The sequence below is a fragment of the Macrosteles quadrilineatus genome, unplaced genomic scaffold (assembly GCF_028750875.1).
Source record: "Macrosteles quadrilineatus isolate MER2022 unplaced genomic scaffold, UCM_ALF_1.0 Scaffold_1__1_contigs__length_201487025, whole genome shotgun sequence".
In the NCBI taxonomy this organism is placed as follows: domain Eukaryota; kingdom Metazoa; phylum Arthropoda; class Insecta; order Hemiptera; family Cicadellidae; genus Macrosteles; species Macrosteles quadrilineatus.
The window spans coordinates 83,464,523-83,489,879 of NW_026542594.1; the positions used below are offsets into that span (position 1 = coordinate 83,464,523).

The 25,357-nt window shown below is 38.2% G+C and overlaps 1 protein-coding gene across 1 annotated transcript in view; it reads left to right on the forward strand.

Annotated features, from left to right (window-relative positions):
* Positions 1 to 25,357, forward strand: part of LOC128998485 (nonsense-mediated mRNA decay factor SMG8) — a 309,227-nt gene that overhangs the window by 216,521 nt on the left and 67,349 nt on the right. Inside the window, exons 17-18 of the mRNA XM_054424638.1 lie at positions 14,129 to 14,232; positions 24,488 to 24,772. Of these exons, the coding sequence (XP_054280613.1) occupies positions 14,129 to 14,232; positions 24,488 to 24,772 (389 nt within the window). The remainder of the gene's footprint in view (positions 1 to 14,128; positions 14,233 to 24,487; positions 24,773 to 25,357) is intronic.

The window sequence follows — 25,357 nt, forward strand, 5'->3', positions numbered from 1 at the left end:
AGGGACGCATATGATTGAAGGAGCTGCATGTAGACATTTGGTTGGTTTTCATTTATTGCTTTAATACCACTTACCAAATTGGAGCATATTGCGCGACCCGTGGAAACGAGAGAGGTTACCTGATCAATCAAACACTGATGTCGAACATCCACTAATAAATCATAATGATGAAGAAAGTCAACTCTAATGATCGGTTTGGCAACATCAGCTATGATAAAACGCCACACAAATGCTCGACGTAGGCCTAGGTCTAACGATAAGGTATGCAACCCGTAAGTGGCAATTTCAGTGTTGTTTGCTGCATATAGTGTATAGTCAGATTTGAGTATTTTACCTGAAAGCATTTTTCGACACAAACATCTGCTCCAGTGTCAATGAGGAACTGTTGTTTTGTTACCTTGTCTGTGACGAAGAGGCGGCGAGATGTCTGTAGATCGGAGGAGTCGCTGGCCGCCATTAGAGACTCCCGAGATCGTTTCCCGAGTTGTTGGCTTGGAAACTGCAAGGCCTGGTGCACTTAGTTGCTGCATTACCGAATCGCTTGTGGTACCAGCAAACATCGTCTCTTGTCGTGTTCTTGGAGCGTGATCTTGATCGCCGAACCGGACTTGAACTCCATGTTGGACGACGATTTTGATTACTCTGCAGATCTTCTTTGATAGTTGAAATGTCGTGCTAAAGAGTGCTTACGATTTCACCCATTTTAGATGTCATCAGGATCGTCAGTCGCTCCATCATTGCTTCTTTGGAGTTGGGACTGTTAGGGTCAGCTGCTTCTGTAACTTGATGTTGCAGACTAATTTCAAGCATGGCGTCAGCCAACTCGGCTAGTGCATCAAGCTCAGACGACTTTTGTGTTGCTAAAATGGCTTGAGTGGATGAAGGCAGACGACTCAACCACAGAGTTTTCAGCACAGTGTCAGGCACAACGGTACCAGCCAAAGCGCGAAGATGTCTGAGGAGCTGCGAGGGCTTACGGTCTCCCATTTCTTCATGTTCTAGGTGACGTCTGGTCTTCTGTTCCTGTGAAGAACTTAGGCGTTGTATTAATTCTGTTTTCAGTTTTTCGTATTTTCCCTCGGTTGGTGGTTTTGTGAGGATGTCTCTCACTTCAGCAGCGTATTTAGCATCAAGGTTTCCACAAACATAAAAGAATTTTGTTTCATCAGATGTGATCCGAGCCAAAGAGAATTGGGTCTCGACCTGCGCAAACCACAGCTCAGGATCTGCTGGCCAAAATTGTGGAATCTCCACAGTAATTCGTTCTATGGAGTTACCTTCTTGAGTAGTAGACATTGTATTGTAATTTTGCTAAATTTTGGTAAGAAATAATCACGTTGGGGTCACCACTGAAGAAGTAGGTTCTTCTTTAACTATTTTGTTACTTTTATGATGAAATTATTGAAGAAACTGATAGAAAATAGAATTTAATAAGCATGACAAAAACATAAGTGTATGAATTTTAAAAACCAGGAATGAACTGTTTTGTAACCATAGCAACTCATTAGAATAAACAAAACCAAAGTTATACTTTTAAAAACAAATAATTGTCCAGCTGGTTTTGAACAGTATTGGTGCACTCATCACAGTCTCCATGGAAGCATGAGAAAATTCACAATGTTTACCTTTGCGTTGACATTGATGATTGATTGATTGATTCTGTAGGGGCGGACCTTGTCCTGTTGCACGTCAGCCACTGATGGGCCTTTTGCGCTCCCCACATGATACATCAGAGTCCGTCAAACCTGAGTTGCTTAATGAATTTCAGCATCCTATCTATGAGCTCCTCCTGAGGAAGGTGTCTGCCCCTTGTCATTGCTCCAAGAGTACTATACCTTAACTCGTTCAGAGCTGTGCAGTCGTAGAGTAGGTGATCTGCAGTCTCCTCTGACTGCCCACATTTCTTACACAGTGTCTCCATTGTGAATCCTCAAGCGATGCAGGTGCAATTTCAGGAAGCCCTGGCCACTGGTGACCAATCCTGTGATCTGTCTGAGTTGCCTCCTGTCTACTAAACGTAGAGCATTGGAGGCGACCGTCTGGGAAGGGGAGAAGAGGGTGAGCTTACTTACCCTGTGGTGCTGAAGCCTAAACCATATTTTCCTGTGTTTCTCCTGAGCCCATGACATGACTGAGTGACATGCATGCCCACGAGAGATTCCAGAGAAAGGCTATGGTCCCACGAAGTCTGAGGCTGACACGACATTTGCTACCCTGTCAGCCACCTCGTTCCCTTCTATCCCTGAGTGTCCAGAAACCCAACAGAGTGTTACCTTGTTGCGCCTGCCCAGGTCGCATACTGCAGAGAGGCAGTCCCAGACCACCTTGGAATTGAATTCGTAGGAGTCAAGCGCTTTGAGCGCAGCCTGGCTGTCTGTAAAAATGGAAATATTGATGTCCCTGAAGCCTAGCCTCAGGTTCTCCGTAGCACATTCCATTATCGCAGTCATTTCAGCCTGGAACACAGTTGGGTGAGTGCCCATAGGAAGACAAACGTCCACCCCGTTCTGCACTCCATGAATTCCAGACCCTGGGCTTCTTACCTTTGAACCGTCAGTGTACCATTCAAGGTCGCCTTGTGGAAGAGGATTCCCACCCGACATCCACTCATCCCTGGCTGGAAGAAGGACGGTGAATGGCCTGGAGAAGAAGAATCTAATCGGCATGTGGTCCAAAGGCATGTCCAGTACCTCTCTTCTTACCATCTGAGTGATCCAAGAGTGCCCTCGGGATCCTCCAACATCCAACCAAAGGTTTTCGCACTGGAGTCTGTAGGCAGTCCTCCTCGCAGTGACCCTGACATACAGGTCAATTGGAGTGAGGTTGAGAAGGCAGTCCAGTGAGGCTCCCGGACAGCTGCTCATTGCACCTGTGATGATGAGACAGGCGAGTCTTTGGACGGCGTTGACATGTAAACAACAGAACTGCCAAATTGCTTATTTCACAATTTATTAAGACAGCTGATCCAAAGAAATTAAATATAATATTTTACACAACTATATGGCAGGTTTATTTACTCTAAAATCATGTCATTGATTATGGAAAAACATATTCTATAACCGTTGCTGTATGAACCCAGGCTCTGCTTTCGAGTTATTAAAGTTATAAAAATAATGTTATTGATATATTTTCATGTAAACAGTAGGACAATTAGAATGTAGGTTATACTTTTTTGTATAAATTTAGTGGCTTTTGTTTATAAATTCAAACTACTTAACAAGTGTTTGGATTAGGCAGTACTATAGTACATCTTCCCGTTGCGAAGCACGGGTACAGCAGCTAGTTGTTTCTAAATATATAGTACTAGCTGAACCCGGCAGACGTTGTCTTTCCTTTCACTATTTATAATTTAAGTACCGTAACGTTTAATTGTCTTATTGTATATGAAGTGCTTATAACTAAATTAAAATACGTACGACAACTAATGAAACACATATAGTACAAAGGATAACCGATTCTTTATTATTGCTCTTATATTAATGCTAGTGGGTAGACAATATTTTTGGTCTTTCTATTCGGCTCAATCACGTCCTGGTTGAAGTTCGTTCGCTACGCTCACTCACCTTTAGGTTGGAGCTCGTTCGCTGCGCTCACTTGCCTTCAGGTTAGCTCGTTCACTACGCTAACTCGCCTCCAGGTTGAAGTTCGTTCGCTATGCTCACTCACCTTTTGGTTGCAAATTAGCTGTTGTCATAAATGTAAAAGAAATAATAGTGCTGCACCCTGTTGGTAATCCTTGTAACTTTAATGCTATTGAACATCATAGAACAGAACCAACTTGTTTAATTGAAACAGCTGTTAAGATTCATTAATTCCATTTCTCATAAGGTTAACATGGGAAACTCCAGAGCCACTGGGGCGGAGCTGATTGGACGGATCACGAAATTGATGGTGCATAAACCTATTCCATGAAATTCTACACGTATGTACCAAGTTTCGTGGCAATCGGTTCAGCGGTGTCTGAGTTTATCACTGCCAAACATATATATATATATATACAAACATCCTCTTTTATGGTATTTACTCAGGGGAGGTATAGAAGAGGCTACGATGACAGCTGTGGGCTTCTTATTAGCTGAGGGAACGCCATTACCGTAACAAAACTGTAGATAGCCATCGGCCTCGGTGGTCTAATGGTTAGCGTGCCGGGCTGATATACTGTAGGACCCGGGTTCGAATCCTGCTGGTAGCATTAACTTTTTGTCCAAGATTTTTTATAATCAGCAAGTTTGGTTGGTTTGGTTCGGTTATTACAGTTTAATTTTATTATTAAGTCATTACAAAATTTTAATTGAGCAAATTCTAGTTTTATTTAATAAACAGAATTATTTTTCCGATTACTAAACTTTTCAGTATGATAATATTTTTGTTGGGCATCACTCACCTTATTGAAGTCACGAGAACGTAGTCCTTGTCATGTCACAATCATACACAGTTCGTTGCACATAAAAATATACAAAAATAAAAATAAAAATAAATACAAATTTAAAATATCAGACAAAAGTTCTCAACACCGACGTTTCGCCGCACCAAAATCAACGTGCGGCGTTTTCAAGGTTATTTCTCTTCTCACGCAATCGTTGTGAGCGCCTAACCACGACTGACGACCCCGGTGGTGGAGGAGGGGGAGGGGGGGCTCTGTTATCAAGAACAGCTGATGGCATTATCTTCTTTTGTTTAGATTTTTCTATGCATCCTTTAATTTCTTTCTCTATTAGTGTATTGTAAACCGGGCTGATATCAATGGATGCGTTGGCTAATGAATCTTGATCTGAAGTAATAAACAAAGCCTCAATAATATTCCTTTTCTTCCAATTAGGCTCCTTGTATAATATACAGCTTTCCTCCCACTTTATACAATGCCCGGTGTCATGAACGTGTTCAGATATTTTTGAACCATAGGTTACACGTGTATCAACTTTTTTCATGTGTTCATGAACCCGTATGAGAGCCGGTCTTGAAGTTTGACCTACATAGCTACGTTTACACGAGCATGGGACCTTGTACACCACGTTTTTATTGTCATTACCACAGTTAGGAGGTTTCACTTTAGATACCTGTCTTCTTATCGTGTTTTTTGAGGTAAAGACCGTCCTAATACCTTGCTTAGCATTCACGCGCCGTATTTTCTCCGAAAGGTTTTTAATATACGGAATGCATACTGTGGCCAGAGGTTTGTTATCTTTAGGTGGTAAACTTGTATCAGAGCTGGATATTTTTCTTAAGGCTTTATTTATGAATCTTTTAGGGTACCCACTGTTAAGTAAGCGGTTTTTTATAGTTACTACCTCATGCTGAAAAGTCTGTTCATCACTACAGATTAGTTTCGCCTTTTTAATAAGCCCAATTATTAAACCTAATTTTACGTGGTCCGGATGGTATGAATCAAAATGCAAATATTGTCCTGTTGCCGTAGGCTTCTTGTACATACTGGTATGCCAAGTGTCCGAGGACCTATCCACCATTACATCTAAGAACGGAAGTTTACAATCATTTTCAAATTCAATAGTGAATTTAATAGTATCACAAATGCTGTTTATATGCTCCTTGAACCTATTAAGCTCTGAAATGCCACTTTCCCACAAGCAAAAAACATCGTCCACGTAACGCAACCATAACCTAGGCTTAACCTCAGCTGTTGTAATAGCTTTATGTTCAAAGTCATCCATGAAGATGTTACTTAAAATGGGACTTAGTACACCTCCCATTGCCATGCCAGCCGTTTGGGCGTAAAAAGTATCTTCAAACTGGAAGTAATTGTTATTTACACAGACCGTGAGCAGTTCCATGATTGAGTCAATTGGTAGTTTAGTTCTCTCAGGAAGAGTGTCATCAATCATCAATTTTTGTTTAACAATCTCCAAACATGGGACAATAGGTACATTGGGAAATAGATTAGTCACATCAAAGCTGACCATTATCGTCTTGTCATTAAGAGTATAATCCCTTATCTTTTGTACAAAATCTTCCGAATTTCTTAAATGGGACGTTGAGTGGCCAAATAATGGGGACAAAATAGGTAATAACCATTTGGACAACTCATAGGTAGGAGCTCCAATAGCACTCACAATTGGTCTTAACGGTATGTTTTCTTTGTGCAACTTAGGTAGTCCATATAGATGGGGAGCTTTACAGTATTGTGGACTGAGTCGGAAAAATGTACTGTCAGCAATGTATTGTTTATTATTCTTTAATGCTGCCTTAATTTTATTCTGTACACTGTTTGTCGGATTTCGATTAAGAAGTTTGTATTGTCCCCCAACAATTATTTCATTGATTTTATTACTGTAGTCAATTTTGTCCAAGACCACAACAGCTCCACCTTTGTCAGACGGTACAATTACAATAGATTCGTCACATTGTAAATCATGCAGACACTTCTTTTCAACCGAAGTAAGGTTTGGTTTTAAAACCGTGGGTTTTTTTAAAGTATTAACAATACCAAATCTATGGTAATCTCTAACGTCAGGTGTCAAAGAAGATAAAGCAGGTTCAATAGAAGCTATTATGTCAACATTGGACACATGACCAGGGGCAATACCGAAGTTTAAACCTTTGCTCAAAACATGTTTTTCCTTATCTTGTAATATCCTACTCGAGATGTTGACTACCAGTTTGTCCAGCCGATCGGCGTTATCTGATGTTACGTTCAAACTTGCACAATGGCCAGCACGTTGTTTGTTCTTACTTTGCAATAATCGTTCAAACTTAACTTTTTGTTTGACGCCTTTGGAATTATAAACCCTGTCATATTTTAACCGGAATTTGAATAAAATTGGTTCTAAATCCACCATATCCATAGTATCCATTAGCCTACACTTTAACAAATCCACTCTTTCGCTATTTATATACTTAGCTAATCTTACTTGGTTAATTCTGTTGCGAAGAAGTTTGTTACTGGCTTCAAGCAATATTCCGTTAGATTTATTGTCCTTTAATGGTGATTTTAAAAGTAATCCATCAGGGATAACCCCGCTAGCTCTGCATTTTATTAAGAAGGTCAAGTGGTTGGCGTTAAGAGCTTTCTTTATTAAAGCTTTTTCCAGATCTTTAACCATGTGTAAAACTCCGGGCCCATACCGGGTACAAATTCTATTCTTAAACGACATGGTATATTAGGTGAGGTCAATACTTCAGTATGATAATATTTTTGTTGGGCATCACTCACCTTATTGAAGTCACGAGAACGTAGTCCTTGTCATGTCACAATCATACACAGTTCGTTGCACATAAAAATATACAAAAATAAAAATAAAAATAAATACAAATTTAAAATATCAGACAAAAGTTCTCAACACCGACGTTTCGCCGCACCAAAATCAACGTGCGGCGTTTTCAAGGTTATTTCTCTTCTCACGCAATCGTTGTGAGCGCCTAACCACGACTGACGACCCCGGTGGTGGAGGAGGGGGAGGGGGGGCTCTGTTATCAAGAACAGCTGATGGCATTATCTTCTTTTGTTTAGATTTTTCTATGCATCCTTTAATTTCTTTCTCTATTAGTGTATTGTAAACCGGGCTGATATCAATGGATGCGTTGGCTAATGAATCTTGATCTGAAGTAATAAACAAAGCCTCAATAATATTCCTTTTCTTCCAATTAGGCTCCTTGTATAATATACAGCTTTCCTCCCACTTTATACAATGCCCGGTGTCATGAACGTGTTCAGATATTTTTGAACCATAGGTTACACGTGTATCAACTTTTTTCATGTGTTCATGAACCCGTATGAGAGCCGGTCTTGAAGTTTGACCTACATAGCTACGTTTACACGAGCATGGGACCTTGTACACCACGTTTTTATTGTCATTACCACAGTTAGGAGGTTTCACTTTAGATACCTGTCTTCTTATCGTGTTTTTTGAGGTAAAGACCGTCCTAATACCTTGCTTAGCATTCACGCGCCGTATTTTCTCCGAAAGGTTTTTAATATACGGAATGCATACTGTGGCCAGAGGTTTGTTATCTTTAGGTGGTAAACTTGTATCAGAGCTGGATATTTTTCTTAAGGCTTTATTTATGAATCTTTTAGGGTACCCACTGTTAAGTAAGCGGTTTTTTATAGTTACTACCTCATGCTGAAAAGTCTGTTCATCACTACAGATTAGTTTCGCCTTTTTAATAAGCCCAATTATTAAACCTAATTTTACGTGGTCCGGATGGTATGAATCAAAATGCAAATATTGTCCTGTTGCCGTAGGCTTCTTGTACATACTGGTATGCCAAGTGTCCGAGGACCTATCCACCATTACATCTAAGAACGGAAGTTTACAATCATTTTCAAATTCAATAGTGAATTTAATAGTATCACAAATGCTGTTTATATGCTCCTTGAACCTATTAAGCTCTGAAATGCCACTTTCCCACAAGCAAAAAACATCGTCCACGTAACGCAACCATAACCTAGGCTTAACCTCAGCTGTTGTAATAGCTTTATGTTCAAAGTCATCCATGAAGATGTTACTTAAAATGGGACTTAGTACACCTCCCATTGCCATGCCAGCCGTTTGGGCGTAAAAAGTATCTTCAAACTGGAAGTAATTGTTATTTACACAGACCGTGAGCAGTTCCATGATTGAGTCAATTGGTAGTTTAGTTCTCTCAGGAAGAGTGTCATCAATCATCAATTTTTGTTTAACAATCTCCAAACATGGGACAATAGGTACATTGGGAAATAGATTAGTCACATCAAAGCTGACCATTATCGTCTTGTCATTAAGAGTATAATCCCTTATCTTTTGTACAAAATCTTCCGAATTTCTTAAATGGGACGTTGAGTGGCCAAATAATGGGGACAAAATAGGTAATAACCATTTGGACAACTCATAGGTAGGAGCTCCAATAGCACTCACAATTGGTCTTAACGGTATGTTTTCTTTGTGCAACTTAGGTAGTCCATATAGATGGGGAGCTTTACAGTATTGTGGACTGAGTCGGAAAAATGTACTGTCAGCAATGTATTGTTTATTATTCTTTAATGCTGCCTTAATTTTATTCTGTACACTGTTTGTCGGATTTCGATTAAGAAGTTTGTATTGTCCCCCAACAATTATTTCATTGATTTTATTACTGTAGTCAATTTTGTCCAAGACCACAACAGCTCCACCTTTGTCAGACGGTACAATTACAATAGATTCGTCACATTGTAAATCATGCAGACACTTCTTTTCAACCGAAGTAAGGTTTGGTTTTAAAACCGTGGGTTTTTTTAAAGTATTAACAATACCAAATCTATGGTAATCTCTAACGTCAGGTGTCAAAGAAGATAAAGCAGGTTCAATAGAAGCTATTATGTCAACATTGGACACATGACCAGGGGCAATACCGAAGTTTAAACCTTTGCTCAAAACATGTTTTTCCTTATCTTGTAATATCCTACTCGAGATGTTGACTACCAGTTTGTCCAGCCGATCGGCGTTATCTGATGTTACGTTCAAACTTGCACAATGGCCAGCACGTTGTTTGTTCTTACTTTGCAATAATCGTTCAAACTTAACTTTTTGTTTGACGCCTTTGGAATTATAAACCCTGTCATATTTTAACCGGAATTTGAATAAAATTGGTTCTAAATCCACCATATCCATAGTATCCATTAGCCTACACTTTAACAAATCCACTCTTTCGCTATTTATATACTTAGCTAATCTTACTTGGTTAATTCTGTTGCGAAGAAGTTTGTTACTGGCTTCAAGCAATATTCCGTTAGATTTATTGTCCTTTAATGGTGATTTTAAAAGTAATCCATCAGGGATAACCCCGCTAGCTCTGCATTTTATTAAGAAGGTCAAGTGGTTGGCGTTAAGAGCTTTCTTTATTAAAGCTTTTTCCAGATCTTTAACCATGTGTAAAACTCCGGGCCCATACCGGGTACAAATTCTATTCTTAAACGACATGGTATATTAGGTGAGGTCAATACTTCAGTATGATAATATTTTTGTTGGGCATCACTCACCTTATTGAAGTCACGAGAACGTAGTCCTTGTCATGTCACAATCATACACAGTTCGTTGCACATAAAAATATACAAAAATAAAAATAAAAATAAATACAAATTTAAAATATCAGACAAAAGTTCTCAACACCGACGTTTCGCCGCACCAAAATCAACGTGCGGCGTTTTCAAGGTTATTTCTCTTCTCACGCAATCGTTGTGAGCGCCTAACCACGACTGACGACCCCGGTGGTGGAGGAGGGGGAGGGGGGGCTCTGTTATCAAGAACAGCTGATGGCATTATCTTCTTTTGTTTAGATTTTTCTATGCATCCTTTAATTTCTTTCTCTATTAGTGTATTGTAAACCGGGCTGATATCAATGGATGCGTTGGCTAATGAATCTTGATCTGAAGTAATAAACAAAGCCTCAATAATATTCCTTTTCTTCCAATTAGGCTCCTTGTATAATATACAGCTTTCCTCCCACTTTATACAATGCCCGGTGTCATGAACGTGTTCAGATATTTTTGAACCATAGGTTACACGTGTATCAACTTTTTTCATGTGTTCATGAACCCGTATGAGAGCCGGTCTTGAAGTTTGACCTACATAGCTACGTTTACACGAGCATGGGACCTTGTACACCACGTTTTTATTGTCATTACCACAGTTAGGAGGTTTCACTTTAGATACCTGTCTTCTTATCGTGTTTTTTGAGGTAAAGACCGTCCTAATACCTTGCTTAGCATTCACGCGCCGTATTTTCTCCGAAAGGTTTTTAATATACGGAATGCATACTGTGGCCAGAGGTTTGTTATCTTTAGGTGGTAAACTTGTATCAGAGCTGGATATTTTTCTTAAGGCTTTATTTATGAATCTTTTAGGGTACCCACTGTTAAGTAAGCGGTTTTTTATAGTTACTACCTCATGCTGAAAAGTCTGTTCATCACTACAGATTAGTTTCGCCTTTTTAATAAGCCCAATTATTAAACCTAATTTTACGTGGTCCGGATGGTATGAATCAAAATGCAAATATTGTCCTGTTGCCGTAGGCTTCTTGTACATACTGGTATGCCAAGTGTCCGAGGACCTATCCACCATTACATCTAAGAACGGAAGTTTACAATCATTTTCAAATTCAATAGTGAATTTAATAGTATCACAAATGCTGTTTATATGCTCCTTGAACCTATTAAGCTCTGAAATGCCACTTTCCCACAAGCAAAAAACATCGTCCACGTAACGCAACCATAACCTAGGCTTAACCTCAGCTGTTGTAATAGCTTTATGTTCAAAGTCATCCATGAAGATGTTACTTAAAATGGGACTTAGTACACCTCCCATTGCCATGCCAGCCGTTTGGGCGTAAAAAGTATCTTCAAACTGGAAGTAATTGTTATTTACACAGACCGTGAGCAGTTCCATGATTGAGTCAATTGGTAGTTTAGTTCTCTCAGGAAGAGTGTCATCAATCATCAATTTTTGTTTAACAATCTCCAAACATGGGACAATAGGTACATTGGGAAATAGATTAGTCACATCAAAGCTGACCATTATCGTCTTGTCATTAAGAGTATAATCCCTTATTGTATATGATGGTTTGTATGAATGGTTTGTATATGATAAAAAAAACCCACGGTTTTAAAACCAAACCTTACTTCGGTTGAAAAGAAGTGTCTGCATGATTTACAATGTGACGAATCTATTGTAATTGTACCGTCTGACAAAGGTGGAGCTGTTGTGGTCTTGGACAAAATTGACTACAGTAATAAAATCAATGAAATAATTGTTGGGGGACAATACAAACTTCTTAATCGAAATCCGACAAACAGTGTACAGAATAAAATTAAGGCAGCATTAAAGAATAATAAACAATACATTGCTGACAGTACATTTTTCCGACTCAGTCCACAATACTGTAAAGCTCCCCATCTATATGGACTACCTAAGTTGCACAAAGAAAACATACTGTTAAGACCAATTGTGAGTGCTATTGGAGCTCCTACCTATGAGTTGTCCAAATGGTTATTACCTATTTTGTCCCCATTATTTGGCCACTCAACGTCCCATTTAAGAAATTCGGAAGATTTTGTACAAAAGATAAGGGATTATACTCTTAATGACAAGACGATAATGGTCAGCTTTGATGTGACTAATCTATTTCCCAATGTACCTATTGTCCCATGTTTGGAGATTGTTAAACAAAAATTGATGATTGATGACACTCTTCCTGAGAGAACTAAACTACCAATTGACTCAATCATGGAACTGCTCACGGTCTGTGTAAATAACAATTACTTCCAGTTTGAAGATACTTTTTACGCCCAAACGGCTGGCATGGCAATGGGAGGTGTACTAAGTCCCATTTTAAGTAACATCTTCATGGATGACTTTGAACATAAAGCTATTACAACAGCTGAGGTTAAGCCTAGGTTATGGTTGCGTTACGTGGACGATGTTTTTTGCTTGTGGGAAAGTGGCATTTCAGAGCTTAATAGGTTCAAGGAGCATATAAACAGCATTTGTGATACTATTAAATTCACTATTGAATTTGAAAATGATTGTAAACTTCCGTTCTTAGATGTAATGGTGGATAGGTCCTCGGACACTTGGCATACCAGTATGTACAAGAAGCCTACGGCAACAGGACAATATTTGCATTTTGATTCATACCATCCGGACCACGTAAAATTAGGTTTAATAATTGGGCTTATTAAAAAGGCGAAACTAATCTGTAGTGATGAACAGACTTTTCAGCATGAGGTAGTAACTATAAAAAACCGCTTACTTAACAGTGGGTACCCTAAAAGATTCATAAATAAAGCCTTAAGAAAAATATCCAGCTCTGATACAAGTTTACCACCTAAAGATAACAAACCTCTGGCCACAGTATGCATTCCGTATATTAAAAACCTTTCGGAGAAAATACGGCGCGTGAATGCTAAGCAAGGTATTAGGACGGTCTTTACCTCAAAAAACACGATAAGAAGACAGGTATCTAAAGTGAAACCTCCTAACTGTGGTAATGACAATAAAAACGTGGTGTACAAGGTCCCATGCTCGTGTAAACGTAGCTATGTAGGTCAAACTTCAAGACCGGCTCTCATACGGGTTCATGAACACATGAAAAAAGTTGATACACGTGTAACCTATGGTTCAAAAATATCTGAACACGTTCATGACACCGGGCATTGTATAAAGTGGGAGGAAAGCTGTATATTATACAAGGAGCCTAATTGGAAGAAAAGGAATATTATTGAGGCTTTGTTTATTACTTCAGATCAAGATTCATTAGCCAACGCATCCATTGATATCAGCCCGGTTTACAATACACTAATAGAGAAAGAAATTAAAGGATGCATAGAAAAATCTAAACAAAAGAAGATAATGCCATCAGCTGTTCTTGATAACAGAGCCCCCCCTCCCCCTCCTCCACCACCGGGGTCGTCAGTCGTGGTTAGGCGCTCACAACGATTGCGTGAGAAGAGAAATAACCTTGAAAACGCCGCACGTTGATTTTGGTGCGGCGAAACGTCGGTGTTGAGAACTTTTGTCTGATATTTTAAATTTGTATTTATTTTTATTTTTATTTTTGTATATTTTTATGTGCAACGAACTGTGTATGATTGTGACATGACAAGGACTACGTTCTCGTGACTTCAATAAGGTGAGTGATGCCCAACAAAAATATTATCATACTGAAGTATTGACCTCACCTAATATACCATGTCGTTTAAGAATACTAAACTTTTGTTATATTATTTCTTTATCAGCAAGTTTGGTTAGTTCGGTTAGGTTATCATGGTTTAATTTTATAATTAAAAAATAATAAAATTGAATTTGGGACATTTATAATTTTATTTTATGAACGCAAACCTTCATTGCCAAAGTGCTCTCTACTACAGTGCTGTTCACGGAGGAATTTTGAACTAAATGCCTCATTCGTACCTCCCCTAAGTCAGACCCCTCTTTTATACTTATAGATGTCCTCCTCGAATAAGATAGCAGTGAATTAATTTCTTTTGTAGTATCTAGTAGATTGCTTTTTTAGCTAAACTGTGTTTTTTGCCTGTGCTGTATATTTAATACATTTATTTTTGTCCCATTAGCTGGGTCTCGTATATGTTAAGAAGCTACTTACAGTAGGCCTACTTTTATATATACTTAAAACTCTGTACCAAGAAATGTTGTTCCAGGGCTGCCCAGTTGTTTTCATCGCATGGTGGCCGCAAGGACAGTGGACATGTTAGTACAAGAGAGCTCGGTACCCAGCCTGGTAACACCCAGGGCCTTAGTCTAGGTGAGATGTGTAATGGGTCAAAATTATAGGGGGGTAAAGATTTTACATTTATTATCTAATTATCGGTAGGCCTATACCTTACCTGGTTGGTGACAGTGGTAAACCTATCATGGTAAGGTAAATAGGCTGTTTTAGGCCTATCCTAGGGTTGAGTAGGGATAACCTCACTTTTGGCAAAATCACTTAAGACATTATTGTTGAGATTCACAAGTCACAGTATAGTATTGTTGTGTACAAAACGAGTGATAAACCGTTTCCGTGTAACCCCCATACCTAATATACACCTTTGGGAAGTACGGTCAAAGTTGTTGTTTAGGCTAGGGTGGTGAACCGCGATCACAAATACAATATCGCGTACATAACATGCATACACTTTGTCGGACACTAAGTTACACATCACGCCGTGGAAATTATACGCTCTGTTTACATCAGCGATGATCTTAAAGTTCCGCCGTATAATTTCACAGTCGGCGCAGGTGAATAACAACATTAACAACATAACCTGTACCACTAGTCGGCTGTCTTGGCGTTGTGATGTGACAGCGCCAAGTTTGAACTCGTGACGTCACCGATCAGCTGGGAAGATAACCCTCCCTAATCCGACCTAATGGATTAGGGAGGGGGAAAGAGAGGAGATCCCTTGTGGGCTAGGGATACAAGGGACATTCTAATCCTGCGCTTGACAGAGTCAGGACGTAACTTAGTGTTCATAGTGATTTTGCCGCTAACGTGATTTTGCGTAGTGCCAAGAGTGGGTTAGTGAAGATCCCTGGAGTATACAGGTAATTCACCGTTTGTTTTAATAGTGTTTACTATTGTTCAGAGTTATTACTTAGCGATTAACCCTAGACATACAACTCACGGTAGGGTCTTTGTCGGGTGTTGGAACCTGTATAAGTCCGCTTTAGCGTATGCTAGGGCTCCCGTGGGTGACGATAAAGATTCTTAAGGATAAATATTTCATTTAATATTGTGATTACAATATAGATTGAGGGTGACGGGGTTTTAGCGAATATTTTGCCGAGATATTAGATTGGTGTTAAGAACTGCTGCGGGCAAAGTTGAACCCGTCTCTGCAGGTCGTGCAAACACGAGGTCGGGTGGAGCACGCTAAGTATACATCTAAGAAATATTCTAAGTGTTGAAGTTGACGAAACTGCAACATTAATTTGTTTCAACATTTCGTTGAACGTTTTTTTTTCATTATTTTTAAATTTAATTTAATTAGCTGTTCCCAGGGGTGAACGATGATGATGGTACAGTAGCGTTGTTGGTTACCGGTACTGAGTTCACACCTGATTCACACTACATTTTTGCGTCTATACAAATCTGTACCTGTGCTAGTTTTTTGAGTTAATTAAATAAATAATTTTTATCTGAACCCTGGAAACTTCCCAGCACGCCGACTTGAGCGATCTGCTGGCGAGAGTTGGTGACGTCTTTCCCGCTATAACTACGGAATAGCGTATATATTCCGTGCGGGAAAAACGGCACGTTACAGATGTTAGTGTAACAGCTTACACTAGGGGCCACAATAGTCTGCAGTTGGTAGCAGCCAATAGCAAGACTGGACTAGCGCAACGTTGCAACATCGCCCGTTCTATAATTTTTTACACTAATTAATATATACAAAACCAATATTTTCAAATTTTCACAATATTATAAGATTTGGCAACAGTGCGTGCTCCTCATTGGCTCCTTCGAAGTCACGTGGTAAATAGGCTCACCCCTCAACTGTTCGTGGACCATACTGTAGTTATAAACTTGCAAGTTAAAACCATAATATAGAATAAAAATATTTTTCATATTTTTATTGACTGTGAACAAACAGTGATCTACTGTTGGGTAACAGCAGTTTTGTTAGTCATCATTAGACATATGCTACTTATCCTACTGAGAGTCATCAGATCATCATACAGGTGTCTGATCTTGGTACAGTAAACTCCCTCTTATCCGGACACCTTTTAACCGGACATCGGTTTAACTGGACTACACTCGGCGGAAATGACATCTCTTTAACCGGATAATTTTTATCAGCAAATTGGTTTAACTGGACTAGATCGGCAGGAAGTGGGCAGTACTGAAACAACTGTTCTCGTGGGAAAGATTTGAGACCAGTGATAACGTGTCTAAATACAACGCTCTCCTAAATTTAAGTTGAATATCACAGTAAACAGTCCGTTTTAACGAGTTTTTGAGGACGTCGGTTTAACCGGAAAACCCGTTATCCGGACTGGCCTCGGTCCCGAGGAGCCAGATAAGAGGGAGTCTACTGTATATGTGTTACAGCCTATGTGTCTGGTGGAGAGAACAGTGATCTACTGTTGGGTGACAGCGGTGTTGTTAGTCATCATCGGACCTCCACCACCTCTCCTACTGAGAGTCATCAGATCATCATACAGGTGTCTGATCTTGGTATATATGTTACAGCCTATGTGTCTGGTGAAGAGAACAGTGATCTACTGTTGGGTGACAGCGTTGTTGTTAGTCATCATCGGACCTCCACCACCTCTCCTACTGAGAGTCATCAGATCATCATACAGGTGTCTGATCTTGGTATACAGGGTGATTGATATAAGTGTGCCAGCGGTTTTATTCGAAAACTATAAGAGATATCAAAAAAAGTTAAATGGTAAGTGCCTTGGATTTTTTATTAAAAAAATTATAGTCAAGTCAAAAAAAATATTTTAGCCGCCATTTTTCCAATATGGCCGCCAACTTTGATTTTTCTTATGGAACACCCTGTATTTTATGATGTATTCTGGTAGAACAAGTTATTTTAAGACGATTTTATTCTTGTGATTTTTTTTATAAACCTAACCGTTTTAAAGATAATAATGGTTAAAGTTGTGAAATTTTGAGTGGTTTTCGAGCAAAACAGCTGGCATGCTTTCTTAGGCCTTTATCAAAACTCTTTCTCATGCAGAAATTTCAAAACTTTAACCATTATTATCTTTAAAACGGTAAGGTTTATGAAAAAAATCACAAGAATAAAATCGTCTTAAAATTACCTTTTCTACCAGAATACATCATAAAATACAGGGTGTTCCGTAAGAAAAATCAAAGTTGGCGGCCATATTGGAAAAATGGCGGCTAAAATAAATTTTTTGACTTGACTACAATTTTTTAAATAAAAAATCCAAGGCACTTACCATTTAACTTTTTTTGATATCTCTTATAGTTTTTGAATAAAACGGCTGGCACACTTATATCAATCACCCTGTATAGGCCGGGCGCTAAACGGGTTGAGTATGCACTGAAAGTCTGACAAATTTTGACTTTTGATTATTGTTGGGGACATCTAGTAGATGAAAAAAATCGATGATGTCGCATTTCTAGGGTGGTCATAACACGGGGGGGAGGGGTGGAAGTTGCGCACGTCAGTCGTTTACGTTTCTGCGTCTAACTCTGAAATGGTTAATGATAGAAAGGTGGTTTAAGCGTCTATCTACGCCTAAATATATTGTCTTTCAAAAAGGTTATTACAACCTTTCTTCTATCTCTTATACTTTAGGCGCTAATCAACATTTATTGAAAAAAATAAAATTAAAAAATACTTTTAAATGAAATATTGGAAATATTGCGCTTGTTTAGGGCATGTTACAAACTATTTATGGTTAGAAAAACTAACAACACCAAGTTTAAAGAAATCTGTGCAAAAAAAACAGAGCTACGTTGATTTCAGTAAGAGTATGCGTGGGAAATTCGTAGTAGTGTTGACTGTAAATACAGTATCCTTAGTATCGAGGCGCGCCAAGGATAGCAAGTTGCGTACGTGATCGGTTTGAATGCAACAGGCTAACTTAAATTTAAAGTAACATTATTGAGTTTTGATATGGAACCTATAAATGACGTCAACAAGGAAATACCACATAAATATAACAGATAAAATTATTATTAATAATATTAACTAATTTACTACATAAGGTTGAACAAGTTTCAGTTACTTACTTTTAGATGTATTTGAGGTACACTAAGTTTTTATTTTATCCCTCTTCAATTTACGTTCAATTAATATTAATTTCATTTACATATTTGCACTATTTACAATGTTTATTTACATTTTGGTTCAAAATTCAGCTTTTTGTAATTCTGATGGCTTACTTGTCTCCCTAATCTTCGCTCTCTTCATATTTTTTTACATTTTTGAAAGGGTTCTTGCAAGCACTTCCACATTTACAATATGAGCAACAAGAAGACTTGTTTTTTGAGCAACCACATGTGTTCTTTGAACAGTTTTTGCACTTGCAGGGTTGAATTAATGATGCTGGAGTCGCTGGAAGAGTCATTAGTAACGAGCGGAATGTATTATTTTTGTCTTTGTAATATCCATAGCTTTCCTGATCCAATGGTTCAACAAATCTTTGAAGACAGTTTTCCCATAGATGTAACTGAGCAGCACATCTAAGGATGTGCAGTTTGTAGCAGTCAGATGTGCATGCTAATTTGCTGAGATTTTGAATAGCAGATTGAGTGGTGGAAAACTCAAGAAAGCGGCTCTCATCGCATGATTGGCCTTTCTTTTTAATAAGTTGAAGGTATAGCAACTCTAATTGGTGAATAGATTCCTGGGATATTGACAAGTGACATAACGACAGCAGTATAGGGTAGGAGTTTTCATTTTTCATAAAGTATTTAAATGCTGTCTTTTTTGTACTTATTTTACTGGTAGTGTCGCATCCGGTTAAAGCATGAATTGCAGGCAGCACTTCGCATAAATCTTTTCCTAAGGATGATGCGGCAATATGACATCCTAAACCCCTTCTTTTGTCCCCGGTGCCAACTCTCATCCATAATCCTTTAGAACCCAGTTTTTAAAATTCTACCCAGAACCTGATACCTAGAACAAATACGTCTGTGTCCGGGCTATGGATAATAACATGCTCAACGTTTGTGTCAGAAGTAAGGCAATCATTAACGTGAATATACATTCTGGTGTCAGCTTCAATATGATTACTAGCCAGGTTTGGCATTTCAGAGATCTCGCCTGTATCATATTTAGAAAAACATTTCTTTCCCTCTGCAAAACAGCCAGATAAAACTAATAGTTTTCCCTTTGGAATTCGAATGGTTTTCAAAATATAATTGGAAATGTATTGTACTAGATTATGTTTGTTTTCTGTAAACAACAAAAAATATTGAGACCACTGAGTGGGTATTTTCGTCAAGTCATTGTGTATTTTAACAACCAAGGGGAGTTTGTTACCAGCTCTTAGATCGTGTTCGACACATTTCATTGAAGTATCGTTATAGGAGTCGTAAACAACATCAACTCTACTGGTATTTCTTTGGTTGAGTGTCATTTCAATCTTAGTCATTTGATGTTTCCCAAATTCTTCAAAATATTCCATCTTAGAAACTACTGCGTTTGGAGTGCTATGTATTAGAGCCATTCCATAAAAAATGTTGACTTGATTTTGAAGTTGGTCTAAGGTTTGCATAGACTCGGTGCAATGAGAATCACTTTCTATAAAATTGATTAGTTCTGACTTAATACTTTTTTTTTACTGTCCATTTTCAAGAGCTAAGCTGGGAGGGTATGGCATCAACTCGTGCTTCATTACTTCATCCAAACTTAATTTTCTTTGAAAGGCCAAAAAAATCGTCTTGGCAATGCTATCATCTAGTGTTGTTGTTCTCTTCTTCTTCTTGTTTTCTTCTGTAGACATGGAATTAAATGAAAAAGTCTTATTGTGATGTATTGGGGCAAACAATCCTTTGTTCTTTTGATCCATTCTTTCAGTTTTAAAAGATGTATATTTATCTTGAGCTAGTATATCCATACTAAGAAGGAACGAGGCGGCTGTATCTGATGGTGACAGTGTCCCACTAACTATGTTTCTCAGTGGAGTATTTGAGTCTGCAAAAGGGTTGTCTGAAGACGGGATCAGATTCCAGATCCCGAAACGTTGTGTATTGTTTTTTACTTTCGTGATGGAAAATGTCCGCAATAAACCTTTGAACAACAGGGTTGTCATGTTGCAAAAAGAAGTTTATCACAGTTTGCACGTCTTGTTCATCTTTTTCGATGCGACTTTCATTCCACTCTTTGTGCGTCGGCTGAACGTCCCCTGTTGGGTCTTGGGCTAGGTCACAAAAGTTGAGGAGTGTCGTTGTAACATCTGCTTTGTGATGGTAAAGAAGACACCATCTCTGTACAGCATGTTCATTTGAGGACAATCCAATCAAACCACCTTGAATCTTGGATGAGCGGATGAGAGATTGTTCTAGAGCCTGGTCTGCTGCAACACTATTGAATTTTCCAGGCGTTTTTTTACCGAGAAATTTCCTTGTTGAAAAGCATTTTCTAACTCTACGGGAAGGTCAGACATGTCTTCTAAATACATAACACATCCTCGAACGTAGTTATAGTGGTTAAATAGTAGGCAGTACGGAATCATTCTTTTCACTATACGTTAATATGCAGATTCCAGTTCCCTTCTCTATCTGCTTTGACGCAATCCAATAGAAGCTCAACCATATCACAATATTGATCCCAGTACTTGAATGTTTCGTTTTTGGCTGCTTTTTCGTTTCTAAAGTTATTAAAACTCTCAAAGAATTGGCTGTGTTCTTCCTCTATAAGCTCGAAAACTGCTGAAGCTTCTTCCTTGAAGCCCATTGTATATGTTTGCAACTTCTTTACAAGATCTTTTGGAAGCTCTTTACCTTCTAATTATATGCGTTCTTCTAAGAACTCCTTGAACTGTAGTCTTCTGCATGCTTCGTACATAATCTTGTGTACTTGTATTCCTCTATTATAATGAATAGCATGCAATACAGACTTTATTGTGTTTTCGCCATACATTCCACTTTCTATAACAATGTCTACAAAGCCTGAATCCTGTAAATACTGACCTATTATTGATAGAACATTTTTGGCCAAGTGAAAGGTTCCTATTCTAAGGAAAAGTCTTTCAAACCCAGTTGTTAGCAGTTGAATTAATTTTGCCAGTAAATAAACTGCCATGTCACAACTTAGAACTGCATACTTCTGGCCTAGTTGATAATTTATTCTTAAAAAGTTAGGTACTCATAACAGTGTACACAGCATCGCTAGTAGTTGGTGGTGCTGGAAATATAGCGCAAAATCCAATTTTTTTACCGGCATGTCAGATTTTGAAACAGTTTGGTTAAAAGGGGTCCAATCTGGCGCTAAAGCTTGTTTAGGTAACAAAATATTGTCTTTGGACTCCAGATCGAGCCGTGTAAGTACCCATATCAAATCACCGCTATATTTGTGACATCATGTTTAGTGTCAGTCGGTTGACTAACATGGTCAACCGAAAAATGGCTTTTTTTTTCTTTTTTTTTGGGCTTTGGAAAATGATCGGGGTTTCTTTTTATGAGGGGCCCTTTTTTCAACACTTGACATTCAAGTAATGCGTTTTCTGGAACTTTCAATCCAGTTTCAGGCACAGGAATCTTTTCTCCCTTAAATTGGCGCATACCTTCAATACCTGCAGGTTGATAAAGTACCATTGCTGTGACGTGTGTGGTTGATTTTCCATCAAACGTATCTTCCTTAAAATCATCGTTATCTATAGCGCCATGAATAAGGACACTAGGATCACGAACAATGTTTGAGGGTACATCAACTTCATTACTTGTTACAATGATATGCGTCAAAACTTGGTTGTTTAGCTTGGTCAGTATTTTGTAACTTATGCAGTGCCCTAGCCTGATCAACAAACTTGGAATAAACTTCGATCTCGTGTAGTGGTGAATACATTGCGCCAAAGCTACATGCTTTGGAGTTAAGTCTCGTTCAATAATTAAATTATGTAAATCCATGTACACTGAAATACATTTATGTTTCAGGTTATCTGTAATTTTTTTGTCTTTTCCTACAACATGGCTAAGAAACTATTCCCAGGCTGGCGTAAACTTAAATCCATCAAAAGCACTACTAATGGCCGAGTCAGTACATAAAAACCTGTTAAAGTTAAACGTATTTTGTTTTGCTTCATTTCGTAATGCCTCGGTGTTGATGCAATTTTCCAATAAATATCTAATATGCTCAACCAATTCGTTTGGCTTAAAACATGTTTTGAACACAACGGATGACTTTGACCTATCGGTTGAATGTGAAAAAAGAAGAGAATCCCCATAATGTGAAACCAACAAGTTTTTGTTACTCTGTTATCAATTTCCAGTTCACCACAGTTACTTAGTTGGCGTAACCGCTCAGTAAGGAAGCTAACTTCAAAACACTTTTCATTTAAAGCTTCGTCGATTTCCGAAATAAGTTCAGAAAAAGCATTGCTTAATCTGTCATGATTTTCATGATCAGATGCCCTCTTTCCTCTCTCATAACCATATTCAAGAAAACATTTTTTGTGGTACAGCACGTCTGCCGCAAAAATATCATTAACATCTCTGCAAGTACTTAATCTTACAAATACTTCGTCTTGCCTTTCTTTGCATAATGCTAATAGCTTTTTAGCTGGGTCTACCTCACTCAATCTAAAAGTGGCTGTTTCACCTTTCTTTTTAGCTCGCTGGCAAAATATACATTTTAAAAAGGTACATTTTGGTATACCACTTCTAGTGACTAATGTGTTAGAAGTGCATGGTACGTCTTTATTTTTACTGTCAAAACTTTCATCGTTTTTTTTACTAACTGTCAATCGTTTTTCGCACCTTTCTAAATTTGTTTTGCTGATATAGGAACAGTAGCAGTTTCTGTGCCATTTTAGCAACTCCTTAGTTTCATCGTTTATCAAAGAGTTTACATTATCTTGTCTGCGATTACTTGCTTCCCTTACTTTCTCTAAAGACGATTGCTTAAAATTCTCAATAAACGTACCGTCGTCTTTTTCTTGGCAAAATAGACACAAGCCATAATCAAATGTCTTTGTCTTTTTTTTTACATTTAATTAAACGCCATTTTCATACCCCATAGTGTAGCAATTTAATAAAAACTGATTATGTTTTCTGTAAGACGTAAATTTCCATACTTCTGCAAAGCAACTCAAATTACATGAAATATTTGGAGTTAGTTACGTTCATGCAATTATGTAGTTGTAGTCAAACGTATACTTGATTAAAATACTGTATGGACAACAGACCTTGGCATTAATAAATGGAACCAGCCACAAATCACAAACACAATACACAAATCACAATATTCATTTCTAACTCCCTCACTAATAAATGGTTAACACTAAAATAATAAACCATCCAAACACGTCTAATCACAACTGAAGACCGTTTAGTGTTTCCTTCGGACACAATAATGAGACAACAATCAAAATTATTTCACGTTAGAATACGAACGGCTGGGTCACGACAGCTGACGCGCGGTAAGCGTGCCTCATTATTGCTATTAATTTCCAGCGTACACTAATATTACAGTACTGAAATCAACTTAGCTCTGTTGTTTTTGCACAGATTTCTTTAAACTTGGTGTTGTTGTACTACTTGTTAGTTTTTCTAACCATAAATATGCTATAAACAAGCGCAATATTTCCGATATTTCATTTTAAAGTATTTTTAAATTTTAATTTTTTCAATAAATGTTGATTAGCGCCTAAAGTATAAGAGATAGAAGAAAGGTTGTAATAACCTTTTTGAAAGACAATATAATTAGGCGTAGATAGACGCTTAAACTACCTTTCTATCATTAACCGTTTCAGAGTTAGACGCGGAAACGTAAACGACTGACGAGCGCAACTTCCCCCCCTCCCCATGAGTTATGACCACCCTAGAAATGCATAATCATCGATTTTTTTCATCTACTAGATGTCCCCAACAATAATCAAAAGTCAAACTTTGTCAGACTTTCAGTGCATACTCAACCCGTTTAGCGCCTGGACTAAATATGTTACAGCCTATGTGTCTGGTGGAGAGAACAGTGATCTACTGTTGGGTGACAGCGGTGTTGTTTGTCATCATCGGACCTCCACCACCTCTCCTACTGAGAGTCATCAGATCATCATACAGGTGTATGATCTTGGTATATGTGTTACAGCCTATGTGTCTGGTGGAGAGAACAGTGATCTACTGTTGGGTGACAGCGGTGTTGTTAGTCATCATCGGACCTCCACCACCTCTCCTACTGAGAGTCATCAGATCATCATACAGGTGTATGATCTTGGTATATGTGTTACAGCCTATGTGTCTGGTGGAGAGAACAGTGATCTACTGTTGGGTGACAGCGGTGTTGTTAGTCATCATCGGACCTCCACCACCTCTCCTACTGAGAGTCATCAGATCATCATACAGGTGTATGATCTTGGTATATGTGTTACAGCCTATGTGTCTGGTGGAGAGAACAGTGATCTACTGTTGGGTGACAGCGTTGTTGTTAGTCATCATCGGACCTCCACCACCTCTCCTACTGAGAGTCATCAGATCATCATACAGGTGTATGATCTTGGTATATATGTTACAGCCTATGTGTCTGGTGGAGAGAACAGTGATCTACTGTTGGGTGACAGCGTTGTTGTTAGTCATCATCGGACCTCCACCACCTCTCCTACTGAGAGTCATCAGATCATCATACAGGTGTCTGATCTTGATTTAGACAGCAGCAAAGGTATGGACTTTGTTTACTTAAGTTAACTATTAAATTTGTTTTGTAACTATCTAATTGTATATTATCTACTTTTCAGTGTAATCTAAAGTGTTTAAGAAATTCAAACCGTCTAAAAACTAGGTTATTTAGTTTTGTTCGTGATAATTGTTATTACAAGATTAGGGACTTTTTTTTAAATAGTTGAGTTATTAGTAGTTTTAAGAAGGTTGATAGAGAGAAAAGTATACATATTTCTACTAGCTGGCTTCGTATTTTAGTTTCAAAATGTAGTGATGTATAATATTGGTTAGTTAAATGCAGTTCTGCAGGTCAACTGTATTGAACTCATTACATGTTCATCTTATCTTATTTTGTACATATAACACATTTTATTAAATTTCTTTATGTTTTTATACAAATTTTATTATATTATTCTAGTTATTAATTGCTCTATTTTATTTAAATTGAAACTTTTGGTTTTAAAATAATTTTATCTGTATTTTTAATTTTGATACAGTAGAACCTCTTTAATCCGAACTAATTGGGACCGGGGGTAGTTCGGACTATTGAATAGTTCGGATTACAGAACATATTGTTGTTTTTACA